The sequence below is a fragment of the Henckelia pumila genome, chromosome 4 (assembly GCF_033568475.1).
Source record: "Henckelia pumila isolate YLH828 chromosome 4, ASM3356847v2, whole genome shotgun sequence".
Lineage (NCBI taxonomy): Eukaryota > Viridiplantae > Streptophyta > Magnoliopsida > Lamiales > Gesneriaceae > Henckelia > Henckelia pumila.
Window position 1 is genome coordinate 43,570,310 of NC_133123.1, and position 14,127 is coordinate 43,584,436.

The following is a 14,127-nucleotide window of genomic DNA, read 5'->3' on the forward strand; positions in this document are numbered from 1 at the left end:
CGTGACCAAGTTAGTTGTTCTATGACTGTGGAACTTGACATTCGATTAAGGTCAAGAAGCTTTCTAATTGAAGTGGCCACTGCACCAATATAACTTAAATATGCATTTGAACTGTTTGCACCATCAAAAGAAAGTCGAAAGTTATTTGGTCGATCTTCAAACAATAATCATGAGCTAACTTCAGCCGCGCAATTAATTCAACGTTACATAACAGAACGTCATGTAACAAAGTTTTGTTGTTGTGATATTAATAATAATAATAATAATTATTATTATTATTATTTTTATTATTCAAGAGTGGTTAGTAAGTAAAATGACTTTAATCAAACTTTTTTTGAAAATTAAGTTTCTCGAGTGTATTTGAAACACTTCCACTTAAAGAGTTGCTTTTCCAAAAAATAGTTGGAAAAAGTTAATTTATTAATTAAAATATTTCTGAAAAGAGAGAGATATTTTAACAATTCAACGGAAAACTATATTTCATCATTTATGCAATCGTGCCGGCCTCAATGTCCTTCTCCATATTGCTACACTCCGCACCTCTCTGTTTTCTTCTCCCTTTCGCACAATCGAAAAACCAGTATGCAAGAGAAGAAAAGCCTCATTTTCTTGATCCTAAAACCATTAGGTTTCTCCGGCTTTGATTGATTGTTACGTGTACGTGCTTCAATGGCGTCAGCTGGAACTGGAAGAGCTCTGCACAAGTCCGACAGACCCCCTTCATCGTCTTCTTCTGGTACCGGGTTTCATGGCGGAAATGCTGCTTTTCCAAAGAGTAATAATGGCTTTCATGGCGGCGGAGCACAGCCACATTCGAGTCGGGCGAAAGCGCCGCCGGCCGTTTCCAATTCCAGGCGCTCTGTTACGCCCACTTCAAGATCAAGAAGCGTCGCTCTTGAGAATGATCCAGGTTTATTTATTTATTTAATTCCTTTTTCATTTTATCGTCATTATTATTTCTGTGAACAAGCATATATATGTACAGACATGTTAGCTAGACTGTGATATTTGTTACTGTGTATAAAGATTAAATCTTTGACTCGCCAACACCTCCGATGATAGTGAAATGCGACCGAAATGTTAGCTTACAGGTTTTTTATGCATGCAGTATGAATTTCAAATTTGTGTCTTTGGAAATTTATATATATTATCCATATATTGATTTCCATTTTTTATTTTTTGATAATTTTCCTTTTTTTTTTTTAAAGTACATGTCTGTTTATATATGCTTCGTCGTGTCTATATTTCTGGAAAATTTCAATCTGATTTCATATTGTCCCCTGAGTATTATAGAACCATTTTATTCTGTCTGTATCATGTTGTGTATCTATCCGTGTTTGTGCCTCATATCTACCTTCTGATATGTTAATAAGTATACAGAACATCATATTATTCTCTTGTAAGCATAGAATATCTCTACATTTCTTCTATATTTATTAATAAGTGAGAGATCTTATACAAATGCTCTGTTTGTTTTTTTTTTTACTTAAAATTATCCTTCTCGTAAAATTAATACTAAAGTATGATATACACAAAATTTAATATACATAAATTTACAATTTTATTAAACTTAATATATATACATGTTGCCTGCTAATTGTTGGTTGTTACTGGATTATATAAAGAAATAAGAGTCTTGTCATTGGTGCAAACCCAAAAAAAATAAATAATTATGGTTGTATAGAATGTCTAATATGTGAAAAGAATCCATAAAGTTTCAAAGAATGTTTAGGTAAATAAATGCAAATTTGATCAAATGAAATTTTTTTATGCATATACAAAATAGCATATTGTGCTTACGAAAATTCAATCTGTCAAGTAATTTGCAATGTCATATCTAAATGATTAATTTGCAGTGTATTTATTTCCAAGTAAAAAAGTTTTAAGCTTGTTTAAAAGGAAATGTTATTTATTTTAAAACTAAGGTTATAATAGGCCCGGAGGAGATGGTTTTGGGATGGCGGAGGAACCACTTGACTCAAATTACTACTGTCCAAATATTTTCAGTCAATTTTTTTAATAAGAAGAATTTTGTGCGTGTTATTGCAACATATGAAGCATTAAAATTCCCATTGTGTTATAACAAGGGAATTGGTTAATATTGAGTTAAGTTGAAGCCTGTAGTATGATATAGTGATATTCTAGCTACAATGGAAGAATTTTCTATTGCATTGGCATCCGGTGAGCCTAATCTGAAATATATAAATTTTCATGTACTGATAAGATTTGATATCTGTGTTATAGAATCTGAAAGAGTGAGAGTTGCTGTAAGACTCCGGCCAAGAAATTCTGATGATCTTTCTGATAGGGATTATGCTGATTGTGTGGAATTACATCCTGAGGTATGCATTTACTCTGTTTAATTCTTCTTAGCCTATATCTCAAGATTCTCTACCGTTGTTCTGCATACTTGTGAAAATCTGATGTAACGATTCTTCCCTTGGTAACGAATTAATTATGATTTCCACTATTCTACAGCTCAGAAAACTAAAGTTGAAAAAAAACAACTGGAACTCTGAAGCTTACAGGTTTGATGAAGTGTTTACTCAAAGCGTTTCTCAGAAACATGTTTATGAGGTGGTGGCAAGGCCAGTAGTTGAGGTAAGTTCAATAATCACACAGTATATATTTGAACAATCCTATTTAATTCCTGGTTCATCTGTTTCCAGATGGGAACACGAGAAAACCGATTTTCTTTTCACTTTGCAAATTTTTTATTTCTTCGTTAATTATTTTTGGAAAAAAGATATTAGATATTCATTATGAACAATGCAACTGATAGTTTGGCCTAAATTTTAATGTTATGATGACCTTGGGATGTATTCTATACATTTTTGCAGAGTGTGCTGGATGGGTATAATGGTACAGTCATGGCTTATGGTCAAACAGGCACTGGCAAGACTTACACGCTTGGAAGAATGGGTAATGACGATGCATCTGAGCGTGGTATCATGATAAGGGCTGTGGAGGACATAATAGCGAGTACATCTGCATCGGATACTATTGAAATCTCCTATTTGCAGGTAACGAACTAATAGAATTTTGGATTCTTGACTGCTTACAAGTTAAATCTTATCAAATATATTTTTTGTTTGATATTGCTCCTACTAAGTTTGAGTTTTGTAAAACAATGTATCATTGAAATAACATTATCTAGTATTGAACATTTCAATTTCAGCCATATAGTCAAAACTTAAAGCTAGATTTACCCATGATATCTATATTATCATGCAGGTGTCAAGACTTTCTCGTCAATTTACTTACAAGCACCGTTACATGTACCCACTCTGTTGATATTTATGAAAGCTGTTATAATTTTCCATTAGTTTTTTTCATACGTATTGTTCTACAGTTATACATGGAGTCCATTCAAGATTTGCTTGCTCCTGAAAAAAACAATATTCCAATTGTTGAAGATGCCAAGACTGGAGAAGTAACAGTCCCTGGTGTTGAAATAGTTCAAATACGAAATCTTGATACTTTCTTACAACTATTGCAAATTGGAGAAGCTCATCGTCATGCAGCTAATACAAAGATGAATACAGAATCCTCACGCAGTCATGCAATCCTTATGGTACACATAGCTATCTAATATGGCAAGATCTTAGATCTGCTTGTGCCCCATATTCCTTGGTATGGATTGTTACATAAGTTTATGCATCTTTTTGTGATAATTTATTACCTCACGTCCTTTCTTTAGGTTTACATTCGTAGACCTCACTTGGATAAAGAAGAAAAAGATATTCATCGACAAAAGGATAGTCCCACTGACAGACACGGACGTCATGTGCCTACTATCCGGAAGAGCAAGCTACTGTTGGTTGATCTTGCGGGATCTGAGCGAATAGATAAATCTGGTATGTCTTTTATATTTTGAGAGTTGAATATATTCCTTAGTTTGGCTCGATCTCCTCAGAAACATTATATATTGTATAGTGTGGAAGAAACTTCATCCTGAAGTGCTTATCATATTTAATTTGTTACATTATTCCAAAAAAAAAAAAATTAATTTGTGACAGCAATATTTTCGTTCTGATCTTTCCTTTTGAACAATCTTTTCCCCTTTCTTTGAGTTTGCATGTATTTTTGGTAGTTTAATCATTCTTTTCTTGTTTCAGGGAGTGAAGGTCACATGCTTGAGGAGGCCAAATTTATCAATCTCTCCCTGACTTCCCTAGGAAAGTGCATAAATGCATTGGCTGAAAACTGTCCTCATATACCAACTAGAGATTCTAAATTGACAAGATTGCTTCGTGATTCATTTGGAGGTTATTCTTTTCCCGTCCTAATCTGTTACAACTACTTCACGAATAGTTTGCTAAAATGTTTTCACAAACTCATACAAGTTCAATATATCAGGTTCTGCAAGAACTTCACTTATAATAACGATTGGACCATCTGCTCGCCATCACGCAGAAACTGCAAGCACCATTATGTTTGGACAGCGGGTGAGTGTTATGTTCATGTCTTTATTCCCCTGATAGAATACATTTGGTGCTACTCCATTGGTGCTGTGACAAAGTCTGAAAGTAGTTTAAATATTTTAAAATAGACTTCTCCAACAATTTTTAGTAACTTATTTTCATGAACTGAGATAAACATGAGCAAGCTGCTTTTGACCCCTGGTGCTGGACTGTTGCTCTTGGGGACATTCCTGTTGGCTCAGTGTGTGCCAACAAAGTTTCAATTGTATATTATAAGATGTCATGTGTGTGTGGCTTGATAAGCGATAATTATATCGGAAGGCCAAAGGCTCGTCTATGAATCTAGAGTAGATTAACCAGATTTGAGGTCTTTGTATATCCCTTGTAGTGTTATTCACTTTCAAACATCTTTTCGGGGTCCTGAAAGGTTTGATTGTGAATGTTGCACAAATAGTTCTTGACTTCTTTCATTTGTTATAGAAGCATATCTTACAATATGGTGCTGGTGGTAATTTATTATAGATTATTTGGTGTTTTCAATTGCTTATGCACGAATGGGTTCCTTTTTACTCTGCATCAACATGTTCCCTCGTATCAAAATAAGCACATAGTTCAAATCTGCAGGCCATGAAAGTTGTCAACACGGTAAAGCTGAAAGAGGAATTTGATTACGAAAGCCTATGCAGGAAGTTGGAGACTCAGGTTGAGCATCTTACTACTGAGATTGACCGACAGCAAAAGTTACGGGAGAATGACAAAAAAGAAATGGAGAAAAAGCTTGAAGAATCTCAATTTTCTTCAGCTGAAACAGTAAAGCATGTAGTTGCTAGGTCTGAGGTATTTGTTTGTCTCATTTTTTACTTCCAAGTACTGTATTTGCTTTTATTTGTGTGAAGTGAAACACCATTTACAATTTTTAAGCTTGATATTCTGAATGAAATATCTCGATTGCAGTTGTTACAGAAGGAGAATACTCGGTTAACTCTGGACATGAAAGGTTTACTACAGGAATTGAACAGCTTGAGAGAACGTGAAAAATTGCATCTTGATGATATTGCATGCTTAGAAGCCACAGTGAAGAATACCAAGGTATGCGAAAAATAAATACCCTCATAGTTTCTCTGAGTCCTAGATATCTGTCTAGTCATGTTATGCCTTTAGATTGTGCCCTCTTAACATCATTTTGCTCCGACAGTTTCTGGAGAAGGAAAACACTAGGCTGGAGTTCGAGTTGAATGATGTGTTAAAAGATTTGAACTACCATAAAGACCATAACAATACCATGAATGATGAGGTTGCACGCTTAGAGACAAATTTAAAGCAAACAAAGGTATGAGATCAAACCTCTATCCACTTGAAGAATATTTAGTCTATGATTCAGGACTTCGCATTCGCTATTTCAATGGTCATGGATTTGAGTCAGTTATTGGGAATTGGGGAAACTAGATTTAATCTTCCATTGAGAAAAAAACTATATCTACAGCTACATTTATGAACAATATGTCTATGCTGGGTTTTTCCTCGGTCTAATTCTTGAAAATCATTACTTCTTTTAATCATGATAATGTCAGGACTCTTGGGGGGTCAATGACATCATTTTTGTTCGAGAGTTATATAATTCGAACTGAATCATACCATGTGAATGCCCTCCTCCCTCTCTTGTGTTGTTCATTCTCCTTTCCCTCCTCCTCAAGCAACTTCTAGGCCCAATTCATTTGAGCCCATAGTAACAGAATCTCTAGAATATTTAGGCTCAATCTACTCAAGTCCCTTACAGATTATCTACTGAAAAACAGCTTACTTTGCTTGTCTTTATCATTCATTTAATATCAAGAACAAATTAAGAATATACTTAAAATCATAAATTTATCACAATATTTAGCTTGTTTTTATATGCTATCAAAAATCAAAATTTATTTAACCCTTTCCCAAAGTCTGCATCTGAAATATTTCACTTATTAGATATTAAAGTGACGCTGTTCAGTCAAATATAGTCCCAGAAATTTTAATCCTATAAGCCAGAAAAATGTCCATGTTTCCAAGAAGTAATGCTATTTCTTTATTTGTTAGTAGCAACAGCAGCTAGAGAATTCAAGAAATCAGAAAATGCTTGCTGAAGTGACCCAAATGTATGAGGAGAAAATAGCTGATCTGATGAAGCAACTAAACAATGAGAAGGAGATATGTGCTAGTGCTGAAGTAGAAATTGAGAAGATGAAGAGGCAAACCAGTGAGATTCAAATGTCAATGCAGGTAAACTGCTTCCTGCTCAGCAATAAAAATATTTAAATCAATAATTTTTTGGCTTTCTTAATCAAGTTTCTTGCTTCCCATGTCAAGGTCTTATGTGCCTTGTGACCTTTAAATTGATACTTTCCTATTTAACTTGTGATAAGAAGCCACCATCAAGTGAAGTTCACATTTACTGTAAAATAATCTGATATGGCCTCCACAAATACAGAAAAATCAGGTAAAAAGTTTCAGATATCATAAAGCTCTAGCAGAAACGACTAGCATGTACGAAGAGAGAATAGAGGCTTTGAATCAGCAACTCAAAGATGAGTGTTCTCGTGCTGAAAGAATAGCACAAGAATTGAAGTCTACAAAAGAGCTTCTGATTGAAAATCAAAATGCTGGACAGGTAAACTATGACTATCGTGCCATAATTTTTATTTTTTCTCTTGTACTTGGATCGATTAATATATTCTGCAATGCCATGTGGTTTGTCCTATTTGATCCATCCAGTGTTTTTTTCCTCGAATCATCAACACAGATCTATGCAAAACACAAAGAACCTATAGAAAGAAAGCGGAGGATCTTTTTGCAGGGAGATGGATTTGTATTGAATCTTTTGTCATATGTTTCTTTATTCTGTCAAATCTTTGGGGTTATAAGAATATGGGATTCTTTTTTCTGAGTTCACAATTCTATTATACTGACGTCTCAGCTATTGATTTACAAATATGTTCTAATTCTTTTATCAATTCTTTCTTTTTTTCTTTATTCTAGAATAGTGCAAAGGAAGAGATCAAGGAGCTTCAAATTAGATTGCAAGAAATGCATCGACTGCACACAGAAACTATCAATGAAATTCGATTGTTAAGGACCGACTACAAAAACTTAGAATCAGAAAAGGTATATTTTTACTCACTGAATTTTGAAGCAGCATCAATTTTCACTTTCAAAGCTGTGTCATTTTGCATGCCACAACTGTTTTGTATATTTCGAGATGGACGAATATCAGCTTTTATTTTCTTGGGTATGCCATTAAATGTTCTAGTGAATTATCAGGAAGCACACAAAAATGAACTACATGCTGTCAAGCAATCACTTCAAGTTGAGGAAAGGCGAAGAAAACAAGCTGAAAGTGAGCTGCTAAATGTAATGAAGGTTGTGCCTGAAAGTGAAGATGGCTTCGAGGTAAATGAGCTTTCTTCTGGAAAATGTATGAGAACTATCCCGATCTAGGACATTATACCTTGGATTTTGCAGGAAAAGAAACCATATATTCATGAAAATACAACCAGTGGGACTTCAGCTTTGCTCAACCCCCAAGTGTCGCATAAGTCGAGCAGGTCAAGAGAAACTATCCTCAGTCAGAGGAACACAATTTCAAAGATTTGTGAGGAAGGCAAGATTCTAATATCTTGATCATCTTGTTTCATATTGTAAAAAAGTGGAAGAATGGACGAGATTCAAATGGATATGATGAATGATGATGCATTAGTGATCCAAATTTAAATTTGTTATAAGGACTTTGGAACACAAGCTCTTCATGTTATGTGCATATAATTTATCAAGATCATTATCTACCACTGTATTCACTTCATTTTGTTGGGTATCAATTCAGTTGGGCTCCAGAAGATATTGTCACTGTTAGAATCAAATGATATCGATGTCCAAATCCATGCTGTGAAAGTAGTGGCCAACCTTGCTGCTGAAGGTAAGTAAGGTTAGAGTTTGGATGAATAAAGCTTCTTTTTGTGTCTCATGGGACAAGAATCCTTTAAGGTTGTACGTAAATTTTAAAATTCTTCAAAATTTGACTCAAGAAGATGGTTTGCGAATAAGTGGTAATTAGTTTTGTCTAATTCTAGTACTGAATGATGAATTACATTGAATATGGGTATGGGTGGTCCTAACGAAAACATTTTTTTCTGACTCATTTTCCATATTTCAGATATCAACCAGGAAAAAATTGTTAAGGAAGGTGGTCTAGATGCACTGCTTATGTTGGTCGAATCATCACATAACATAACAATACTCAGGGTAGCTTCTGGAGCCATCGCTAATCTGGCAATGAATGGTACCCCTTAATCTATACCTTTCCATTTTTTTCTTTTTGAACAAAACATATGTCAGAGAATTGCTTGCATATGCTAAAATTGGACGAGGGGTAGTTGCTTTTTAATGCGCTTGAAAACATACTTATTTGTATTCAGAAACGAATCAAGGTTTGATAACCAATAAAGGAGGTGCTCAACTTCTTGCAAAAGCGGCTTTCAAAACAGATGATCATCAAACTTTGCGAATGGTTGCTGGTGCAATTGCAAATCTGTGTGGAAATGGTGAGTCCATATAGTTTTTCTGGTATATTACCTACAAAATCTGTTCCCCTTGTCTACCTTGATATTGGATAATTTGCAAAGTATCTTTGGATATATTTTTTATGCAAGATGTGCCCGTATGTGAAGAAATAAAACTGAAAACAGACTTTAAAAGTAGTGTCACCTCTTAGGCTACACACTTGATGTTTGCTGTAAGAGATGTGTCGTAGATACTGAATAATTTGAAATTATTTACACTGACACGGATGTTCCCCTTGTCAACAGAAAGGTTACACACAGTTTTGAAAGAAGATGGAGCCTTGAAAGCTCTTTTGGGAATGACTGACTCAGGGAACACTGATGTAATCGCTCAGGTTGCCAGGGGATTGGCGAACTTTGCGAAATGTGAATCTAGAAGAATCATGCAAGGTCTTGTTTACTAATTTGTACAAACTAATACATTTATAATCCTTTTTTCTTCTGTAACTCGCTGAAATCATCCTACTGATATCAGGACATTGGAGAGGCCGTTCTCTTCTAATGGATGATGGTGCTTTGTCATGGTTGGTTGCAAACTTGAACGAGTCTTCTGCTTCGACTAGACGCCACCTTGAGCTTGCTATTTGCCATTTGGCTCAAAATGGTAAATCACTTTTTTGTTGTGCTACAGAACTGTTAGTGGTACAAGTATTTCTACTTGTTATCATGCATATTGAGGAGGTCAGAGCCTTCTAAGTAAATTCCTCAGCTAGATTTGACAAGAAATAATTTCTGTATATGCGAAAATCAGACTTCAGAAAATAACACTGATGTTGGTGAAGATTAAAATTGACACACTTTATCTCGTCCGCAACCTTTCTGGACGTGCGTATCAATGCCTCAGAATGACCAAGTACAACTCTGTGATAGCTAACCGTATTGAAACTGAAATCTCAGTTTTACACAATCATCTCCACAAATTAAATCTTACAAGTTCTCAAACTTTGCTTCACATGTAATTTGGAATAAATATCACATAAAGTATCATTTTATCATATAGTTTTTTGATAAACTAACTTCATAATCTCGTCTTCTCCATGATTGTTATTTAATCAGAACAAACATCGGCGTGTATTCCTGTAATCCAGATAAAACTTAGGTTGCATTGATGTAATTTACTTTATTTTTCTTGATGCTGAAACATGGCCACTTGGTTTGATGTGCACTTAACTATAGATGATTCGTATTTAACTAGAAAAATATTTGATGATTTACAGAGGACAATGCTGGAGATTTCATATCAAGTGGAGGCTTGAAAGAGCTCATCGAAATATCAGAAGAATCTGCTAGGGAAGATATACGAAATTTGGCAAAAAAGACGCTTCGACTAAGTTCGTTATTCAGAGGAGAATTGCGTATAGCATAATGATACAAGTATCTGTTAAATACTTAAATGTTTGTAAATATATATTTTCTATTTTTTTCTACTATAAAAATATAAACAGTGAGCAAAGTTTTTACATTGTGTATTTACTACATTGCCAAAAAACTATAAATGATTTGTGTTAATTGCATGGACATTGAGTCGAAAAAATGTTGTAAATTTAGGGTCAAATTTGAGATATTGAATTTGGAAAAATTAATGTGTTACTTATTCATTTAATTGATGCATTTATTTATTTTTACACTTTGAATACAACATTTCAATCCAAAGAAAACAATAATGAGAATAAACCATTTCTACTAACGATTTTTTCTTATAAACTATTGTTGAATTTTCTTAGTGATTAACTATTTCTATTAATTATGAGTATTATTAGTGATGATTTTCGCTCTTAAAAAATGTATTAGTATGAGGTAAATTAAGAGGCAAAAAAACACTTGTGATGAATATGTTCTAAATAAATCATTCTTATTTTTAATTATATTATGAGTATTATTGGTGATGATTTTTTTTTTTGAAAAATATAGATGTATGAAGTATTAAAGAGGCAAAAAAACTCATGTGATTATGATATTATAATAATTATAAGTTACTAATAAAAATACAATTTATATTTAATATGAATTGATCGTATTGAAATACATACTGAATTGAACTGCATGCAAATTGTAACAAATATATCAACAAAAAGAAATCCATATACTTTTTTCACTATCACAATAAAAATAACTAATAGTCATTTTTAAAAATTAGCATTGTTTACACTTCTATAAAAGTTGTGTTTAAGATATATATGGATAAACACATCACCATAAATGTTATTAAGAATAAGTTTCATAATTTAATATACTAATCAAAACACACTTTATTAGAAAGAAAATAAAAATAATATACTATTTTTTGAACTCATTAAAAAAAAAAATTTAATTGATTTTCTAAACATCATATTGTATTTGTAAAGTTAACATCATTTACTATTGTAATATAAGTACAATCAATGAATAAAATATTTTACTATAGTTTTTTTTTTTATTATCATTATTGAAATTATTAACCACATTTCACACTATCATAATAAAAATAACTTAAGTCAAACTTATAACTCATCTGACACCAAAATTCTGTATATTTAATTCATTATATCTATAAAAAGTATAAATAGAAGGAAAAAAGAAAAATGAATTAAATTAATTTTGTCGAAATATCATTTGCATAGACATTTGATGGAAAATGAGTGTAAAAAATTAAGGAAAATTGAATATAAAATTTATGGATAGTTTAGAATTTCAATCAAAAAGTAAATATTATAAATTAAATTCATCAATATAAAATAAATCAAAGATAATTATTGAAGTAAAGGTCAAAACGTAATCCACAAGCACCGAAACATTAAAACTTAGATTTTTCAACTATTTCCTTGGTCGATCATAGAATCATGAAGGGCTCAAAGATTTGAAATCATTTCAGAGTCGGCGTCTGCATCATTTGACACTGCTTCAACAATTTTCTCGTCGGGATTAGTAAGTGAGGGAATTGGTATAGACTGAACCATTTCTTCAACCTCGAAGGATTCATCAGTTTTGGTACTATCAGTTGGACTTTGAGGCTTGATTGGTGAAGAAAATATTTCCAACTGATCTTCTGCTAATGTGAAGAAACTGGAGAAATGAAGATCGACAGTCTCCGGCTTAATGATTGAGCATTGATAAACAACTAGTGCCAAACTCTATGTGTTACTCAACTTGGTTGAGTGCTTCATGAATCGGACTGGGGATTTCCACAGTTAATTGGTTCTAATGGAGATTCCATTTTCTCATTGACTGAGTGTCCAAAACTGATCTTCCTTGGCGATGCTGCAAATCTTCATCCTTATTCATGAGAGTGATCTCTGGCTCATTGAAATTAATTAGTTTCATGAACAGGACTAAGCATTTCTTCAGTCTCAACTAATTTTGATTCTTGATGTCTTGAAGCGGTTCCTCTGTCAATCTCGTGAAAGATTTGATCAATCATCTGTGCAGATGATACAGTGTTCGCTGGTTGAGCTGATTAATTTAGAGACAGATTTGGACTTCGATTTGCGATTGGAAGGAACATATTTGTTAGGGATTACTAGCACTTTATCTTCTTCCCAGGCGCGAACTTGGCTTTGCAACGTGGATAGATCGGTGTCCAATTGAGTGAACACTGATCGATCTTCATAAGCCGTTCTGGAGGTAGGATCATAATTCCTCTATAGCTCAACATGAATTTGCGCAAGTCTTTTGGTTCTCATCCGTTCAAAGAAGTACTATCTACGGTCTAGTGCTTCTTGAATATCAATTGGCGTGACAGTTCTTAACTGCAGTGTCCCTCCACGTGATCCCCTACTAACCAAAGCCTTAAGAATGCAATTAAAATTTAATTGCAACAATAATAGAGAACAATGCGGAAACTAAATCAAATAATAACCCGACAGAATACAACCGTTAAAAATAACTGAAACTCGAATAATAATACAACCCAATTGAAATCCAATAAAAAGGGTCAAACCTAACTAGTACTACTGGCACCAACTGAGTTCTCAACTCTCTGGTCGCCAACTACGCTCTGATCCCCAAACATGGGAAACCTGCAACTGTTCCGTCGAATGGGGTGTTCAATAAAAACATACATGGAAGTGAGCGATACAACGCTCGGTACGAAAGTACGATTATACACATGCTATGAATGCAAATGTAAGTTATCAGGTACCGGAAACCTATCAACAATAAAACACTGCGCAGTCAAAGGTGCCATGGTATGTAGTACGCTGGGCCGTCGCATCAGGAGGCACTCCCATACCATAAACCATGGACATATCCGGACCCAAATCCATGGCGTCCATCCACAAATACAATGGGGCTGAGCGACCCCTCTACTGGAATATCAATTAAACATGTAGTGACCCGTATCCAGAATTAATGAGTAATGAGTAATTAATCAAGTGATCATGTTTAGATTTAGTAAAACATGATTAAGGGGTTTCCAAAAGGATTAACGAAGTTCGTAAATGGATCCAGAACACTTGGAAATAACCGGGAAGGTTCCGAGACTTAGACAGGATCAGAGTCTCCGAACCTAGGATCGGATGGTCCGAAGTGGCTGAGTTTGGAGAGCCTGTTGCAGTTCGGGTGGGCGGAGTTCGGACGCTCCAAACTAGGATCGAACGGTCCGATCTCCTTCAGATAAGATAAGATAAGAAAATAATCTGATTGGCTGAAGGTGGAGTTCGGACGATCCGAAGTGCTGGATCGGACGGTAGTAGCCCCGCCAGGTGTCCGGGAGGGTGATGTCATGGGTGACATAATATTCACGTTCGGACGATCCGAAGTGACTTTTGTGACATTTGTCACGCATGCAGAGTTCGGACGATCCGAAGGCAGGATCAGACGGTCCGAACCCTCGTCTATAAAATGAGGCCGAGGAGCTCATTTCCAACTCGCACCATTTTCCTCCCCTTCGCCCAGATGGCTCTATTTTAAGGCTTTGAGTACTCTTATTTAGAGTTGGAGTAGAGAATATACCTTAGTGTAGTCAGACAGTGTCTGACCTAGTTGTAGAGCAGTGCTCGTGTAGCGGAGCCGTGCTCGAGGCTATGGAGCTGCAGCAGGGGTGTGCCCCTAGTTGTGGGATAGTCGCCATCAGCGGGCTGACGACGGACGCATGTATACCAATGGTATCCTTAATTTATTTAGGAGTATGCAATAACTTA

The 14,127-nt window shown here is 34.6% G+C and overlaps 1 protein-coding gene across 1 annotated transcript; it reads left to right on the top strand.

The window, feature by feature from the left end:
* Positions 1–517: 517 nt before the first annotated feature.
* On the top strand, positions 518–10,478 carry LOC140863660 (kinesin-like protein KIN-UC). Its single transcript, XM_073267250.1, has 22 exons — positions 518–910; positions 2,245–2,342; positions 2,479–2,601; positions 2,841–3,023; positions 3,353–3,574; positions 3,701–3,857; positions 4,119–4,268; positions 4,360–4,448; positions 5,049–5,261; positions 5,379–5,513; positions 5,620–5,754; positions 6,498–6,677; positions 6,886–7,065; positions 7,434–7,559; positions 7,716–7,844; positions 7,917–8,055; positions 8,275–8,367; positions 8,605–8,730; positions 8,867–8,992; positions 9,257–9,400; positions 9,486–9,614; positions 10,228–10,478. The coding sequence occupies exons 1-22, from the start codon at positions 670–672 to the stop codon at positions 10,374–10,376; spliced, it is 3,267 nt and encodes a 1,088-aa protein (XP_073123351.1). The 5' UTR covers positions 518–669; the 3' UTR covers positions 10,377–10,478.
* The last annotated feature ends 3,649 nt before the right edge of the window (positions 10,479–14,127 follow it).

Bases quoted from the DNA above. Each gene is read 5' to 3' on its own strand.
- LOC140863660 (XM_073267250.1), top strand. From the start codon at position 670: ATGGCGTCAGCTGGAACTGGAAGAGCTCTGCACAAGTCCGACAGACCC. The intron at 2,602-2,840 runs GTAAGTTCAATA...ACATTTTTGCAG, and splicing joins TGGCAAGGCCAGTAGTTGAG to AGTGTGCTGGATGGGTATAA. The intron at 8,993-9,256 runs GTGAGTCCATAT...CCTTGTCAACAG, and splicing joins TGCAAATCTGTGTGGAAATG to AAAGGTTACACACAGTTTTG.